At 45.5% G+C, this 17500-nt stretch overlaps 1 protein-coding gene across 6 annotated transcripts; it reads left to right on the forward strand.

Moving 5' to 3' along the window:
• The first annotated feature begins 806 nt into the window (after nucleotides 1-806).
• Nucleotides 807-16598, forward strand: Snx11 (sorting nexin 11). Of its 6 annotated transcripts, XM_076870178.1 has the most exons (11): nucleotides 812-894; nucleotides 3008-3067; nucleotides 3955-4009; nucleotides 4466-4552; nucleotides 4850-4950; nucleotides 7906-8001; nucleotides 8242-8454; nucleotides 9517-9786; nucleotides 13427-13486; nucleotides 14233-14302; nucleotides 14966-16598. In XM_076870178.1, exons 3-11 carry the CDS (start codon nucleotides 3968-3970, stop codon nucleotides 15044-15046), a joined length of 1020 nt encoding a protein of 339 aa, XP_076726293.1. In that variant the 5' UTR covers nucleotides 812-894; nucleotides 3008-3067; nucleotides 3955-3967; the 3' UTR covers nucleotides 15047-16598. The 6 variants fall into 6 exon arrangements, with proteins under 6 accessions (XP_076726292.1, XP_076726294.1, XP_076726297.1 ...); XM_076870177.1 differs by lacking the exon at nucleotides 3008-3067 and having other exon boundaries at nucleotides 807-894; XM_076870179.1 differs by lacking the exons at nucleotides 3008-3067; nucleotides 13427-13486 and having other exon boundaries at nucleotides 807-894.
• The last annotated feature ends 902 nt before the right edge of the window (nucleotides 16599-17500 follow it).

Here is a 17500-nt window from a genome sequence, read left to right on the forward strand (position 1 = left end):
GGAGAGCGGCCCCCAATCAACTTCAGGGCTGGGGTTAAAAAGGGAAAAACCGCAAAGCTCGGTGTAGGTGGCATCTCTCTCTTGTCCTAGCAGCTTACTGCCAAGCAAGCAAACGACTTACAAAAGCAAATTTTTGCGGTCAGCCAGGGGTCCTAGTCCTCCCTTGACCTGGTTACACCCACTTTACATAATAACTGTCTTCCTTCTTTGGTGGTTATTCCGGGAATCAGTCGCCATCTTGGGGTCAAGTTTGCGATCACAGTTTCTGCGAGTCACTGAGAGGTGCTGGACCCTTTCAACTTCAGTTTTCGGGTTAATCTGTGGCTTTCGGAATCAGAGTGGGAATTCCCTTGATAGCTCCACTGGGGAACTGTAGGTTATGGGGTCCAAGCTGGGCTCTCTCGAAATTTAGCGAGGCTACAGAAATATGGGTGTTTTCTCCCCTGAACCTCCCATACCACAAACTGCCCTTTACACAACTGGAACCACAGTGACACTGGCGAGAACGTCTTAGCTCCCGGGGACCCGGGATGCTTCTTGAACGTTGATTGGCTGTACTTGACGGCGGTGGGCGGGACGAGGCTCCGGATTGGTTGTCAGAACCCATTCGTTACCTCTCACCCAGTGCCCGCGCCCGCCCAGCAGATGAGTTGAGAGGCAGCCAACTCCAGTCCCGGGACTAGGCTGGGCGTAACCGCGTCCTGGGAGCAGGTAGCCACTGAGAGCCCGGGCCTGCAGGGGCGGGGCGTCCTGGGTACCCGTGATTGGCGCGTCGAGAGTCGTCTCCCGTCGTGCACCGCGGCACCGGCGACTCACCCGGAAGGAGAAGCGGTGACTCGGGCTATATGGTGGGGTGTTGGCAGTGTCGCTGTGGGGAGCTGGTGCTGCTCTCAGGTGAGGGGGCGTGGGCAGGGTCCCGGGGAGCTGGTGTAGCTTTCAGGTGCGGGGGCGTGGGCTGGAGTGTCGATAGTGGCACTTGGGTGTCAGCCTTGCTTGACAACTTCGTCACTCGAAATGAAGGCGAGGACTTGTTGGAGATCCAAGAAAGGAAACCTGGCTTTTCAGTTTACTTTGCAAGTATAGGGTATCTTCCTTCCCACTCCCCGAGCTTAATCCGGAAAGGAAAAGGACCGTGTAACTCTTTTGCTCCTAGTTTGTTAAGAATGGTAGAGGAGTTGCTATAGTAAAAGAGTTTGGGGACATTTACCAAGGCGGCTAGGACTGGGGTGGGGCAATGTGATAGCAGGTAGTTTACTCCAACACAAAGAACTTGACCTAGATTGTGTTGGCCTTGGTCACTTACAAGTGGAAGGAGGAACCGGTGACAGGTGAACAAAAAGATGCACGGTTGAAGTCACACAGAGTTTGGTCAGACAGGAACTTGATCTAACACCTGTTGGTATTTAGGAAGAATTTTTGAGTTTCCATTTGCCATGTGGCACCAAGGGTTCAAGAATAACTAAGAAAGGATGAGAATCTCGGCTTACTCTACTTTTTTAGCCTGTTTTGGTTTTAACTTTTCTTTTGAAGTAGTTTAAATGGGAGATAGAATGGTGAGGCAGAGGCCTCAAATTGCTACCTTGAGTTGTTAACTTTGGAATGCTTTAAAAGGAATCTAGTTTGTGAACAATCAGGTTCTCATCTAGAGTAAAGGACACTTTGAAAGTGATTGAAAGAGCCCGGAAAAAGCCTGTGAAATTAGCACTAAGTTCTGTAACTGGAAGGGTCACTGAGTCTATCCTTTGAATCATGCACAGATCAGTCTCCTATTTATAGAGCTAAGTGTGAGAGAACTTCCTGCTTCTCCTTGAAGGGCAGAACTGAGCTTCATTTCTTTTGAGGAGTGGCATCCATAAGTAGGAGCTGATGGATAAAGTGGTTGCTAGGAATTGTCACTTGGGTCTATGTTTTTGTATTTGTTCATATTTTTAAGGAAAGTTACAACCAAAACTTTGTCAGTGCCCTTTAAACCTAGATTTAAGTATACAGCATCTCAGGGGTCCTGGGATTTTTTTTTCTTAAGGCAGTATATAACTACTTGTTTTTAAGTGATGTTGGCCCCAAAGGAAAAGAACTTCCACATGGAGGTGTTGCAGGTCCCTACCAAAATACTCCTTAAGACCAAAGATGTGATGACCTTTCAGTAACTAAATTATGCTTCTGAATTTGGTGTACCTTTCAAGGCACAGGAGATATGTGAGCTCCACTGAGTATGTGGATGACTATGGCTTCATTGTCATTATTTTTCCTATCTTTACTTTCATGAAAAGACACTTTAGAATATTTGATTCGCTGTTCCTGTGCTGGCAATTTACCAAATGCTTGAAAAGAGAAGAGCAAATGAATTTTTTGAAAACAAGGTTAATTGTTCACAGAAAGTATGTCTGCTCTTCTTGGTCACAGCCATTTGATTCCTTACATATGGAAAGCTATACATGGGTTGTTAGGGAATTGGAATTTCTTTCTTTTTTGTTTGTTTCATAATAATAATTTAATAATAATAAAGGAAATCATATAATTGTCACACAAAAGGCATTTGAAGGAATTGGAATTTTTTACCTTTCAGTTCAAGACCCCTTGGAGGTAGTGACTGCATTAAATGAAAAATCAGATTGTTAGCAAGAATACTGTTTAATATGGTATTAAAATTACAAAACCTTGGGTTTACTCCACAGTGTAGCCCAATTTTGTCATCTACCATGTAGCTTTGTCTCTGCATGCAATGCCTGTCTGTAGAGAGACCTTCTGGTATATTGGAAAGAATTGCAAAAGCTGTTTGCTCTGCTAATTTCTTGCTGTAAATGAGTTCTCCTTCTTTTGAAACGTTAGCCTTGTGTTAGCAAAACATAAAATAGAAGGAAACTCATTACACACTCTTCTAATGGTAAGGCAGAACTAATAAGAGAATGTGTTTAAAATTAATTGTGGGACTGTAAAAATGAGTGGGTGTGTGAATGGGCATAGGGGGGAGGAAAGGGAGAGCTTCGAGATAGTCTTGTTTTCCCAGGAGTCAGCCCGGATCATTTGTTGGCAGTACATATTGGCTGAAGTCAGTTTTCATTTCAAGGTAAATTGGAAAGGGAAATTAAACCTTATTGTTTCTCTCTTAAGAGAGAGGAAGGGGGTGGAGGCAGCAGCCAGGGAGGATGCTGTTGGAGTGGTTCTAGGAGTAACAAGATTAGTGCTGTATTTTAACAGAAGGTGACATCATGGGCCCCTTTGGACTTGAGTAACCCTGTGCTGCAGCCTTCATGGTCCCCTTGTCGGAGTGGGCGATGTCGCTATACATGTAAACTACCACACTGGGGGAAATCATGGGCTTAGGCTTTAATGAATCTTTACAAAGGAGCAGAATGCATCCTGACTCAACCTGCGCAGCTGTGGGGTGCTTGGGCAGAGGTACAAACCGGATGGCATGTCGAGAGAGAGAGGAAATGATTAGAACTATTGGCTCCAGTTCCAGAGAACAGATTCCATAAAGGAAGGTTGCAACTGGGCAGCCCACTCAGGTGCTCCCTGGAGCATTCCAGCTCCATGATTCACCTGTTGGGAGGTGACTGTGGTTAGCAAGACAAAGAGAGAGATTCAGGAGCATTGGTATTTGTGGGAATGCGGTTGTCTCTAAATAGCCAGGAGAGGGCACTGTTAGGCTCATTTTCAAAGCTGTACTCCCAGCGCCCACTAGACCTGCTGCACCCACAGTCCTCAAGGCAAGAGTTTCTGTTTTCAACTGAACCTGCCTTTTTGGTTGTCTGAGACAAACTCAGCAGATCCCAGTGTATTTTATGTAGAGATGGCTTTGTAGAGGAGGGTCCCAGTAGGGGTCTAAGAAGGGAAGCAAATCCCTCAGGGGGACTCTCTTAAAAGTTTTTGCGTTTTGCCCTGGCAAAGAGCAATAAGAATAGAGGCATATTAACTAACCATGATTATTCCTATATTCTCTGTCCCTCTTAGATGTTTTCTTCCAATGGGTGTTTGGTGTAGGATGTCAGAGAACCAAGATCAGGAGGTAAGAATGGTCTCCAGGAATGGGTGGGTAGCAGGTGGAGGGGGTGTGAGGGGTGAGTGAAGACACAAAGGTGCAAATCATTGCTCAGTGGTGTTCTTTCCACTATAATACCTTGGTGGTTCTTATGAGCTCAAAATAAAGCTAGGAGAAGGAAATCAATAGCAGCAGCATTGCTGAAAAGTGAGGCTCCGTTTTGACAAACTTTTCCACTAGTTGGAAAGTATTGGAATGTAAGTTTCTTGAGGACAGAGATTTTTGTTTCTTGTTCACACTCTGTTCCCAATACCTAGAATTGTGTTGGACACATAGTGGGTATTTAGTAAATATTTGTGAAATTGAGTGAATGAAGAAATGATTGAAAATTGGTGTTGAAAGGGAAAATCTGGCAATCTGTGTTCCTAAAGCTATCTTGCTGTGTGTCTAAGCTGAAGCTGAGGGAACATTTTTTACCTACAGGAAGTGATCACTGTGCGTGTTCAGGACCCCCGTGTGCAGAATGAGGGCTCCTGGAATTCTTATGTGGATTATAAGATATTCCTCCACGTGAGTGCATCAAACTTCTGTATTGGGGTCAACATTTTCTAGGGCTGAGGGCTTGTGCTGAGGTGAAACCAGTTTGTGGGTGTTTCCAGTGACCCAAGACAGAAAACTTGGAAGAAAAGAACGGAGGGAGGAGCTTGAGGTATTGCTTTCAGGCTGCCTGGTGGCATCTTGCTCTGCTGGGGACCCCAATCATGACTGTGACTGGATAGCTTGACTCCTCAGCGAAAGTGCTGACGGGGAGCTCATGTGAACTTAGTCTTTTTCCACTTAACTCCTTTCACATACTTCCTCCTGCAGACCAACAGCAAGGCTTTTACTGCAAAAACTTCCTGTGTGCGACGCCGCTACCGAGAGTTTGTGTGGCTGAGAAAACAGCTCCAGAGGAATGCTGGTTTGGTGTGAGTTTGCTCTTGCTTCCTTCTTGGGTCTGAGTCAGGCTTTTTAGGTGCTTACTTGGGAATTTGGAGTTGACAGTGAAGAGAACTTGAAACATGCTGGGAACTAAAGAGACTATGAAATGTCTCTTTTTTTGGTACTGGGGATTGAACTCAGGGGCACTCAACCACTGAGCCATATCCCCAGCCCTATTTTGTATTTTATTTAGAGACAGGGTCTCATTGAGTTCCTTAGCACTATGCCATTGCTGAGATTGGCTTTGACCACGAAATCCTCCTGTCTCAGCCTCCTGAGCTGCTGGGATTACAGGCATGTGCTACTGTACCTGGCTCTTTTAATATTTTTTTTTAGTTGTCAGTGGACCCTTATTTTATTTATTTATATGTGGTGCTGAGACTTGAACCCAGGGCCTCACATGTGCTAGGCAAGTGTTCTACCACTGAGCCACAACCCCAGCGCCCAGCCTTTTTTATTTTGAGACAGGGGCTGGATAAATTGCTGATGCTGGCCTTGAACTTTTGATCCTCCTTCCTCAGCCTCCAGAGTTTCTGAGATAAGAGGCATATGCCACTATGCCTGGGGATTGAACCCAGATTGAACCCAGGGGTGCTTAACCACTGAGCCACATCCCCAATTTTTTTTATTTTTTTATTTTGACATAGGGTCTCATGGAGACTTAGGGCCTTGCTAAATTGCTGAGGCTGGCTTTAAACTTTTGATCCTTCTGTCTCAACTTCCTGAGCTGCTGGGTTACAGGCGTGTGCCACTGCACCCAGCTTATATCATTTTAATGTACTACTTCTTCTTTTATTTTTATTTTTTATTTTTGAGAGAGAGAGAGAGATTTTTAATATTTATTTTTTAGTTTTCGGTGGACCCAACATCTTTGTTTGTATGTGGTGCTGAGGATCAAACCCGGGCCGCACGCATACCAGGCGAGCGCACTACCGCTTGAGCCACATCCCTAGCCCTTGTTTTAATGTACTTCTTAGTCTAAGGTTTAACAGATGTACTGCTAGAATTTTATATGTGCTTATCACTAGTTATCAGGAAATTTTAAACACCTGGGCTCATTTGACAAGTAATGTTCTTATTAATTTGATATGTAAAAATGTCATTTTTTTTCCTTTTTAGTATAGCACTCCTTTTCCAGAGATACACCAGAACTTTAGGAAAGACAGTTATTATTCACTTCTCACTCACTCCCCTAATTACATTCTAAAAGTGGAGAGAATGAGAATAGTGATTTCTATTCACCACAGAATGGACACCCAAATGCTAGATAGTAATGGATGGATGGCCTGTTGAATGACCTACTCCAGGAGGCCTGTTTTTTTTTTTGTTTTATTTTGTGGTATTGGGAATTGAACCCAGAGATCCATGCATGCTAGACAAGTGCTCTACTACTCAACTATATCCCCAACCCTTTTATTTTGAGGTAGATTCTTACTAAATTGCCCATAGTGGTCTCAAATTTGTGACTCCTGCTTCAGACTCTCAAGTAGCTGACCTTATAGTATGTGCCACCACAACTGAGCCTGACTGGCCTGTTGTTTTTTTAAAAGTATGTGTTATATAGCCAGGTGTGGTGGTGCTACTTGGGAGACTGAGGCAGGATGATCACAAGTTCACTGCCAGCCTGAGCAACTAGTGAGACACTGTTTCAAAATAAAAATTAAAAAGGGCTGGGGATTCAGCTCACTGGTAGAGTGTACCTGGGTTCAATCCTCATACTCTAAAAAAAGTATATCTGGGCATGGTGGTGCATGCCTATAATCCCAGCGGTTCAGGAGGCTGAGACAGGAGGATTGCAAGTTCAAAGCCAGCCTTAGCAACTTATGAAATAAGTTGAAATAACTTGGTCCAAAAAAAAAAATACTATTGTATTTCCTAAGAGAGGCTAGAGGCTAGAAAAGTTTAAAGAGTTGGTGGATGACTTACTTCAACTCAGCCACTTTTAGAAAATTTTAGGCATGTGACTTTGTATGACTGGAGGAGATGGTCTTTGTGTGGGTGGGTGGGTGGGGTTCCTGGAGATGGAACCCAGGGGTACTGTAATGTAATACCAAGTTACATCACCAGTCCTTTTTTTTTTTAATATTTATTTTTTAGTTGTTGTTGGACACAATACCTTATTTGTTTTTATGTGATGCTGAGGATCAAACCCAGGGCCCCGCACTTGCTAGACGAGTGCGCTACCACTGAGCCACAACGGCAGCCCACCAGTCCTTTTTTTTAAATTGGTACTTGGGTTGAACCTATAGGTACTTAACCACTGAGCCATTTTTATTTTTTTTAATTTTGAGATAGGGTTTCCCTAAGTTATTTAGGGCCTTGCTAAGTTGCTGAGGTTGACTTTGAACTTCTGATCCTCCTGTCTCTTGCCTTAGCCTTCTGAGTTGTTGGGATTACGGATGTGTGCTATCATGTTTAGTTATCCCTAGTCCATTTTATTTATTTATTTTTTATTTTGAGACAGGGTCTTATTAAGTTGCTGAGGCTGGTCTCAAACTAATAATCCTCCTGCCTCAGCCTTACAAGTTGCTGAAATTAGAGGTGTGTACTATTGCACCTGTGTGGTTTTTCGAGTATTAGATGAAATGTTTGTTAATGATGAGCATAGTGCCTGACATATGACACTTATAAGTATAAGCTAATTGTGTTGATTTGGCATCTTTTCAGGGAATACATTTTTTGCGGGGGGGTGTACCAGGCATTGAACCCTGGGAATGCTTAACTACTGTTTTTATCGTTTGAGATATGGTCTCGCTAAATTGCTGAGGCTGTCTTTGAACTTGTCAGACAGGGTCTTGCTAAATTTCTAAGGCTGGTTTTGAACTTGTGCTCCTTTTGCCTCAGCCTCCTGAGCCACTGAGATTACAGGCATGTACCACTGCTCCTGGCTTAACTGGAGTGACTCTCTTGGATATTACCTTTATCATTCTATGACTCCACAGGCCTGTACCTGAACTTCCTGGCAAGTCAGCCTTTTTTGGCAGCTCGGATGAGTTCATTGAGAAGCGACGACAAGGTCTGCAGCACTTCCTGGAAAAGTGAGTGGATATGCAGAGCTACCCCTGGCTGCCAGGGTAGTGGTGGGATGGGGTGGGGGCAGCAAAAGGCACCAGAGGGGATGTAAACCCTGCCCTGTTTATGGAGGCACATTTGTGCTGGGCACTTTTTCTTGTACCCTCATATCCTCAGTGCTCACTGGTTAGAAGATCATCAGAGAAAGAGATGGTGAGCAGTTCCTCAGGGTGATGCTCTGTGTTGTGCTCCCTGTGTCACTTCAGGGTCCTGCAGAGTGTAGTCCTCCTATCAGACAGTCAGTTGCACCTCTTCCTGCAAAGCCAGCTCTCAGTACCTGAGATAGAAGCCTGTGTTCAGGGCCGAAGCCCTATGACTGTATCTGATGCCATTCTTCACTATGCTATGTCAAACTGTGGCTGGGCCCAGGAAGAGAGGTCGAGCGCCTCTCACTTGGCTAAAGGAGACCAGCCTAACAGGTAATTGGAGTGTTTCTTTGAGATATCTGGGGTTGGGGTTACTGCCTTGGCCAGTAGGGTTTCTGTTAGGGAAAGAAATGTTACAGTGGCCTTTCAAAAGACCTTATTTTCCAAGTGCATGATTCTCTCATCCTGAATGAGTAGCAGGGTCTCTTATTGAAACCCAGGGAGAAAAGGGGGGAAGGCTTTCTTATTTATAATATTTTTTACCTGCCTCCTCTTTCAATAAGAACTTTATTGATATAAAATTCACCTTTTGTTTTGTTTTGTTTTGTTTAGGCCCTGATTGAACCAGGGCCTTGTACGTGCTATCATGCTCTAGCACTGAGCCATAACCCCAGCCCTTTTTATTTTTATTTTGAGACAGTCTCATCAAGTTGCCTAGGCTGGCCTTGAACTTGTTATTCTCTTGCCTCTGCCTCTTGAGTATCTGGGATTATAGATGTATGCCACCACACCTGACTAAAATTTACCTTTTTAGTAGTTTTTAGTAAATTCACAGAATCACTACTGTTGATTTGAGAATATTTTCATGTTCTGAAAAAAGAAACCCTGCACCCATGAGCAGTGACTCTGACTCTCCATTCCTCCACTGGCAACCATGAGTCTACTTTCTGTGAATTTTCCTACTAGGACAGTTCACACATGAGGAGTCATATTATACATGGTTTTGCATAACTGTTTTTTTTCCACTTAGTGTAACATTTTCCCAAGTTCATCCATATTGTAGCATAGTAGCAGTACTTCATTCTCTTTTATGACTGAAAAATATTTCATTCCATGAATATACCACCTTTGGTTTATTTATTTCCTAGGCCCACCTATTCTTTTTTTTTTTTCTTGGTCACAGGGGTACTTAACCACTGAGCACATCCCAAGTCGTTTTTATTTTTTATTTTGAGACAGGGTCTTACTAAGTTGCTGAGGCTGATTTTGAATTTGTGTTCCTCCTGCCTTAGCCTCCCAAGCTACTGGATTACAGGCATGTAACCACCATGCCTGGGTGCATTCATTTTTGCTTCTCTGTTCATAAGTTTCTATTCCTTTTTCCCTCTTTTCCAGTTGCTGCTTTCTTCCAAGATCAGGGAAGAGGAACTCTCCCTCACCACCTCCCAGTGAAGAGAAGGACCCTTTAGAAGTGTGGGTTCCTGTGGTTGACTCTGAGGCTCCTTCCTTGGAAAGTCCCACCCTACCACCTCAATCTTCATTGTCATGCTGTGATTTTTCAAGATCTGATGAGGAAACCTCTGCTCTCCAGCCTGTGAGGAAGGCTATGGGAAGGGACCATGCTGTGCCTTTGGACCTGGATCAGTTAGACTCAGTTTGGGAAAAGTGAGCTCTGTTCTGTTCTGTTCTGCTCTGCTTCGAGGCAGATGAAGGAGATGCAGGCCATGAGTTTTGTTTAGGTGGGACTGGGCACAGGGCAGGTGTGGGGGAAGTCAGGCTGCTTAGCATCTGACAGTTGCCTCTGCTCTGATTGGCTGCACAGAGGTTGGTTGTGACTGTCCTTCATGCCTCTTCCATAGGAACAGACACCACACACTTGTTTGTAAATTAGGCCAGAGGTTGTTGGTTTTGAATGGAACCCTGTTTTTACTGTTGCAGGAGTTGAGTTTCTTCAGGTGTTTGTTTATAGGCTCAGGAGCACTGCCTCTGGTGACTGGTTTTTGGGACCTATATGTGGTAGATTCTAAGCTGCCAGATTGAATATTGTCCCAACAGGGATGCTTATATAGTTATATTTCCATCTTGGCTGGCATCAGTTTTTGCTGCAGCCCCTGGAGCACTTTGTTTTAGAGAGGCTGGCCTCTCATTTACCTCTTAGAATGACTTCCACCACTAAATACCACTGAATGGAACTGGTGCTGTGACTCTTGTTGCTGGCATTTCCAGTGGATCCCAAGACCTCAGTTTGGCTAAGTGGAGCCTAAGAGCCACGCGTAGCTTATGGCTCATGAGAGAGAAGGGGTTGGCCAGAGGAAAAGGCAGCATATCAGGGGCTTTGTTTTGGAAAAGGTTGTCCTGGGCTGTCACTGCCTTCTGCTTATAAAGCAGAACCTTGGTTATCTTTTCTGCAAGATCAGAGTGGGTTCTTTTCTTTTTTGAATTCTTCTCCTTTAGTAATAGCTCCCTACCCCCAAGGCTTCAGCCGCCACTGAGTCCCTCTGCTGTGTTGCAGGGAGGCTGTATATTAGTATGTTCAGTCCAGTGGGGCATCCGGGCTTTGTTTCTGCCTGGAAAAGAGGGCTCTGGGGATAGAGATGAGAAACAACACGCCTTCCTTCAGACAATGAGGCATTCTGCCCTCCTGCTGCCATAATTCCTCTCCACTGAGAGCCAGAGCTGGTAGGAGCAGTGCTGCCGGCTTCCTGCATTGCTCTGCTCTCGGGTTCATGTGTGTGGCTTTTACCCCTCTAGCCCACTCCTCCCCACTCTAGCAAACCTGCCTGTCCGGTGGTTTCTTTTACTGCCAGCCTCTGTTGTGGGACTGTCGTGGCATTTAGTTCAGAGTTGAGGGGCTTTGGCCTGAAATAAAATGCAAGTATTTAAGACTGTTGTTGCAATTTGTGTCTAACAAGCTGTAGCAGAGAAGGAGGGAGTGAGGGCTGGCAGTAGTTACTTTCATAAATCATGAATTTATCAGCGTGGAAATAATGGTTTAGGACTGTGCACTGCAGCTCTCCTGCATTGTGTGTGAGCTCAAGTTCACCACTGGAGGAAGGATTGTCTTCCAAATACTCAGGATCCAGCTCTTCTCACAGTTCTGGGCATGAACCTTGTTAGGTATAATTTACCTGATGCTGCTTCCATCCTCGAAGCCTGTCTGAGGTGCCAGGTGCTAAAAGAGAAATAAAGTTTGTCAACAGGCAGATGCAAAGCCCTGGCTGGTATTCATCCTTCTTTCCTGCCCGCCTCCCCTGGGTCTCTTCTTTATATGATGCAGCAGAGCAAGGCGAGAATAGAGAACCTACAGAGGCAAATCCAAAATGTCAAAAGAAGTTCATTTAAAAGGGGAAAAAAACTCCATACACAACCCTCACAAAAACCCGACAGATGCTAAGCTAATGGCATCCGCTCTGCCGATTGGTGGGGATGGCTCATGAATATTAATGAGTCCAATGCTCCAAATGGTGCAGCTGTGAACCCAGCTGTGCCTGAAGCTCTCTGATCTCGAAACTTCCAGACAGGAGCCGGAGGTGGTCTGTGTCAATTCCCTACTCAGCCAAAAAACAGCAAGCTGGGTTGGCCTTCTTCTGTTTGCCCTTCTCTTCCTGGAGTTGGTACTCAGCAGCTAGTTGTGCCAACAGACTGGGCTGCTAGGACAGCAGGCACTGTTCAAAGATGTGGATGTGATTTTTCTGACTCCCAGCTTTTTTAACGGTCCATTAGCAGCAGAGCATACAACACCTCAGTTAATCTGCGGCCAGCGATGGCCCCTCTTGGTCTTGTGATGAGTTGAGTATGGGCTGTGGAAGGAGATGAACTAAGGAGAGAGCTTTCCTAATAACATGGGCCTGTATACCAGAAAAACAGCAAAGCTTGACTTTCCTCTTCATCCAGACAAGCACCATATGCCCCCCTTGTGTATTTCTCGCCTGTGTGTGGTCAGGTCTGTGCAGCACAGCTGGATGACTTCTGTGAAATGGGAGTTGCTAGCTGGGGTAAGGAGATGGCCCATTGAGCTATTTTGTAGAATGAAATTATTTTTTGTTTAGATTTGCGGTGTAAGGCAGGGTCAGAGCCTGCTTTAGTCATATTTTCTCTGCTAGCTACTTCCCTAGTCCAAGTCTAGTCATCTATTACCTAGGAAAAGTGATCTGAGCTCAGAGGTAGGGATTATTTGGTGGAAGTTTGTATGTAGGGGTCGGGGGAAGGGGTTAGGTTTTCTTAAAAAGAGTAAGTTTTATATGAATCACTTTATTTGACCTTCTCAATGCCTAATGAGGAAGGTAGGGACTTTTTACACTCAATTTCTGACTGAGCAAGCTGAGCTGAATATGACTATTAAGTATGTTTGGCTGGACATTGTGGTTCCTGCTTTGGGAGGTTGAGGCAGGAAGATAGCATGGGTGAGGCCAGCCTTGGCAATTTAGCAAGACCCCATGTCGAAATTTAAAAAAAAAATAAAGAATTTAAAAGGGCTGGGGTCGTGGCTCAGTGATAGAGAACTTGCCTAGCATATGTGAGGCCCTGAGTTCAATCCCTAGTAACACACACACACACACACACACACGCCTAGGCCCTACTCCAGACCAGTTCAGTCAGTACTTCTCAGTCTCCTGAATAGCTGGGATTACAGGTGTGTGCAAATTTGCCAGGCCAAAGACTTGGTTTTTTTTTTTTTTTTTTTAATTTGCAATGCTGGGGATCAAGCCCAGGGTCTCTCATATGCTAGGTGAGCACTCTACTATTGAACTAAGTACATTCACAGCCCCTCAAATCTCTTTAAAAACATGTTAAATCCACCACTATACTCAAGGGGGAAAATCTCCCTATAGAGCTTTTCTGAGTACTCAGAAATCAGGTCATTCACAGTCCTTAGCTTCTGATTGCTGAGGCCTTAAATCCATACTACCAAGTCCTAGGTACCTCCCATCCTAACTGATTTACTTCACAGGCTTTTAACATTTAGATTGGGCATAGTTAGCACCATGTTTGTGAGTTTGTTTATACCTCTCAGCTCTTGCTGAATATTAACATCCTGGGGTGGAGGGTGGATAGTGAGCCTGAAGAAGGTGAGGAGGCCTTGGTAGAAAGGGGACTAGGCCAGCCTCTGGCCTGCCTCAGCCTGCAGGATTGTTACATTTGTGGCCTCTGGATTTATGTACTAGCAGCCAGCTGAGACTTGGCTAGAGCCAACCAGTTGAGCACCACAGTGCAAGACGGCACTTCCTTCTTTAAGCACTGGGCAGTGATCCTGAGTGAGGGGTGGTGTGTACAAATTTGCCAGCCAAAGACTTGTTTTTGCCAGGCCAAAGACGACTCTGCCAGCAGGAGTCAGTTCTGGAGAAGCCGCACAGCCAGGCTCAAGGTAAAGTTTGGACTGTGGATAAGGGTCCCCTTCCTCATCTCCTTACCTAATACTGTGCCTTCTTTCTAGAGTGTTTCCTCAACCCACTTTGGAAGCCCCCCACCCACCTTATTTCTCATCAACTTTTGCTACAGCTCTTCTCTCTAAGGAACTGTTTCGGGAAATGCTGCAAAGACCCAGTGTGCTTTTGGTTTACCAGCAGGGCAGTAGGGGCCGGGCCTAACATCTTGAGAGAGGGACAGTTGTGGTTCAGTGATGACTGCATTTGGAGCTAGAAAGCTGGAGACCTCTGATTTCAAGGAACAGTAATATAACTTGTGCTCAAGGTGATAGCAAGAAACCACATTCCGTAGGACTCAGTGCTCCTAAGTCAATCAAGGAGCAAAGCAAATATTTTACTTTTGGTTCAGGGGAGATCTGGTCTACTTCCATCTATAAGCAAAGAAAAAACACAAAGGGCACTTGACTTAAAGGGGCATGGATAATAAGTAGAGGACGGTAAGGCAAGGGTGAGGTAGTTAAGAGGCGACTGGAGAGTCCTTAAGGTTTTCCCCTTGGAATGGCAGGAACACAAGCTGCTTCTGTAACCTTTGGATTGTGGGAAGCCACCAGTCAAAGTTTCTTTTTCTATGTGGCAGTCAAGTCCCTTCTTCTTGTCCTTCACCCAAGCTATTTCTTTTCCTACCATCAGTTTTTTTTTTTTTTTTTTTTAAAGAGAGAGAGAATTTTAATATTTTATTTTTTAGTTTTCAGCAGACACAACATCTTTGTTTGTATGTGGTGCTGAGGATCGAACCCGGGCCGCACGCCTGCCAGGTGAGCGCGCTACCGCTTGAGCCACATCCCCAGCCCCCCTACCATCAGTTTTGAAGGGGCCTTTTATTTCATAAGTGCTTTAGCACTGTGTGTTCCTTCCCAGAGTGGCTCTGTTGGTGTGGGAAGCCTGGCCCACCAGCAGCCTGACCCGGTCCCTCCGGCAGAAGGCCCAGAATAGTGAGAGCCTGAGGCAGTCTGTTGGAGGCAATGCAACCTGCCTGCTATAAGCTACGAGACTTAGATATATTCTACCAATTAGGACACATCTGTTCGAAACGCTGAAAGGCGGGCACTGTCTCTTTAAGAGCCATCCCACTCCTCTCCTTGAGTGATGAGGGCTGGGAGCACAGGGGAGTCGGATGCTGATTAAACAGTCCTACTGCCGAGCTCTGTTAGAAAATTACTGTAATTATGATCTAGTCCCAGCAGAGGGATGAGTTCCAATCCTGCTAATAACCCTTCCAGGTGCCTCAGATTCTGGGCCCAGGGGAGGCAGCATCGACAGGGCTGTGGCTGGCACCAGGGCCAGCGCTGGCCGTCCTGTCTGGCCTGCACAGGCAGACACAATAAAGGCACCAGACCCTTCATCCTGTCTGGGCCTCTTGAGAGGGCAGTGGGTTCGCGTTGTTTTGTTGTTTTTATTTAGTTTCTGGTTCTTGACAGAGCTCCTGGGAGTCATCTTGTATGAGAAAACTTTCTCCTAAACTAACACAGAGGACCGAGAAAATCACAGCCGCGAGATAGCAATCTGTTTTGAATCTCCCCACTTCTGCCTGGGGACTGCAGTCAACACAACCCAAGTGTGGTGCACAGTGCCAGCCTGACCCAGTGTGATGTCAGGGAGCCTGGGCGCTGCACATACCCTACCAGCTGCCGTGGAAGAACTGCCTCTGCGTTATTTCTGGGACCCCGTGTTTCGTGTTCTGAAGTCATACACAGAATTTTACTCATTCCCAGTCAAGAGTTTCGGTGTTACCCTTTTCCAAGTTCTACCATGGGAAAGGGAAACAAGGGATGGTAACTACAGAGCTCTACACATGACAGACTCACTACCTCTCCAAACTGGTGAAGGTGGTCATATTCAAGTGTCATTTTCCCAGTGCAAATCTGTAGCAGCGTGGGCTCACAGATCTCAAAAGAGCAGAGGTCCTGGCTTCCTGGTTTTTAAGTCCTGAAACATTCCTGGAATTTATGTGTCTTATCTTCCCACCCCTGCTATAAACTAAGGTCATTGTCATTATCTAGCAGTCAAAGTACAAACTTCTAGAAGCCTGGGCACTTTGTCTATGCTTAGCTCCCAGCAGGCCCCAAATGCCCTGAGACAGTGATTCTCACCTGAGGGGATTTTTCCCCAAGGGGATGTTTGCCACTGCCTGGAAACATTTTTGTCATAACTGGGGTTGGGAGTGGAGTAGGTGGGGGAGAAGTACTGTTGGCATTCAGTGGGAAGAAGTTGAGAGATGCTTCTAGACCTCCTACGATGCCCTCAACAATGTATATATTTTTTTGGTACCAGGCATTGAACCCAGGAGCACTTAACCACTGAGCTACATCCCCAGCCCTTTTTATTTTGAGACAGGATCTCACTAAGTTGCTCAGGGCCTGGTTAAGTTGCTGAGGATGGCTTTAAGCCTGCCACCACACCGACTACAAAATAGAATTTTCTGGCTCAGGGCTGGGGTCATGGTTCAGTTGTAGACCGCTGGCCTCACTTGTGTGAGGCACTAGGTTTGATTCTCAGCACCACATATAAATAAATAAAATAAAGGTCCTTCAAACAAGTTAAAAAAAAAAGAAAAAGAATTTTCTGGCTCAGAATATCAATAAAGGTGAGGTTGAGAAACCCTGTACTATCAGCATGAAGGCGTTAGCTCCACATTCTGCCCCGCTAAACTTGGAGATGTTGAAGAGATGATTTTAATTCTCCAGATGCCAGATGCTTTCCCAGGTGGAACATTGATGACTGGTCCTGCAGAGTGCGGGCTCCCAGGAGTGGTGGCATGCAGGTGCTACCTTGGTGATTGATAGCACAGTAAGGCCAGTGTGTCCCACTGCAGATAAAAGGGAAATGTTTGTGCTGAACACAGTGGCCCACACCTGTAATCCCAGCAGCTTGGGAGGCTGAGGCAGGAGGATGGCATGTTCAAAGCCAGCCTTAGCAACTTAGCAAGGCCCGGTCTCAAAAAGGGGCCATGGCTGTAGCTCAGCGGTAGAGCACTTGCCTAGCATGCGTGAGGTGCTGGATTTGTTCCTCTGCACCTCATAAAAATAAACTAAATAAATAAATAAAGGGGGCTGGGGATGTGGCTGAAGCAGTAGTGTGCTTGCCTGGCATGCGTGTGGCCCGAGTTCGATCCTCAGCACCACATACAAACAAAGATGTTGTGTCCTGAAAAAAAAAAAAAACTAAAAAAATAAAATAAGTTATCTCTCTCTCTCTCTCAATAAATAAATAGATGGGGATGCAGCTCAGTGGTTAATGCCTCTGGATTCAATCCCTGGTTTTAAAAAAAAAAAAGGGTAGGGGGTGGGGGGGATGTTTTCTGTTCCATGATGGGATAAAAGGTGGCCAGATGTTCACCATCAGGTTGAGAGCAGCTACAGTGGAACCAGATGCCCTCTTTGAGGACCAGCATAGAAACATCGAGGCAAGGAAGTGGCACACTATTGCCCAGTTCCACAGAAATGTTTCCTTCGGTGGCATTCTGCCATGTGGAGATGTGGAGGACTGTGATGGGACCCCATGAGGGAACTGAACACACACAGTTGCTGACAGCGGGCCAGCCCCCAAACGGCCTGATGCCAGATATACCAGGCCTCTCAAAACAGCCTGAGCATTGGGAAAATAAGGCCTCGTTGGCATGTTTGCCTAGAAACCGGGGGGAGGACTTCATTAGAAGGGACGTTGCCAGGCTTGGTAGCAGAAGAGCCAGGTTATCTCTCTATCCCTTCCTCTCCAGGTGACTGGGCAACACATTTTGCCTTATTTGTAGCATGACCACACATCCCAGTTTGCACCTGTGGTATAGACATCATTAACAATGCCCACTCCGGGCTGGGGTTGTGGCTCAGTGGTAATGTGCTTGCCTAGCATGCATGAGGCACTGAGTTCGATTCTCAGCATCATATACAAATAAATAAATAAAGGTCCATCAACAAGTAAAAATTAAAAAAAAAAAAAAAAACAATGCCCACTCT

The sequence above is a fragment of the Callospermophilus lateralis genome, chromosome 11, assembly GCF_048772815.1.
Source record: "Callospermophilus lateralis isolate mCalLat2 chromosome 11, mCalLat2.hap1, whole genome shotgun sequence".
Lineage (NCBI taxonomy): Eukaryota > Metazoa > Chordata > Mammalia > Rodentia > Sciuridae > Callospermophilus > Callospermophilus lateralis.

Coding starts and splice junctions, on each gene's coding strand:
- Snx11 (XM_076870177.1), top strand. CDS start 3,968: ATGGGTGTTTGGTGTAGGATGTCAGAGAACCAAGATCAGGAG. Junction 4,010..4,465: donor CAGAGAACCAAGATCAGGAG/GTAAGAATGGTC, acceptor TTTTACCTACAG/GAAGTGATCACTGTGCGTGT. Junction 4,951..7,905: donor CAGAGGAATGCTGGTTTGGT/GTGAGTTTGCTC, acceptor ATGACTCCACAG/GCCTGTACCTGAACTTCCTG.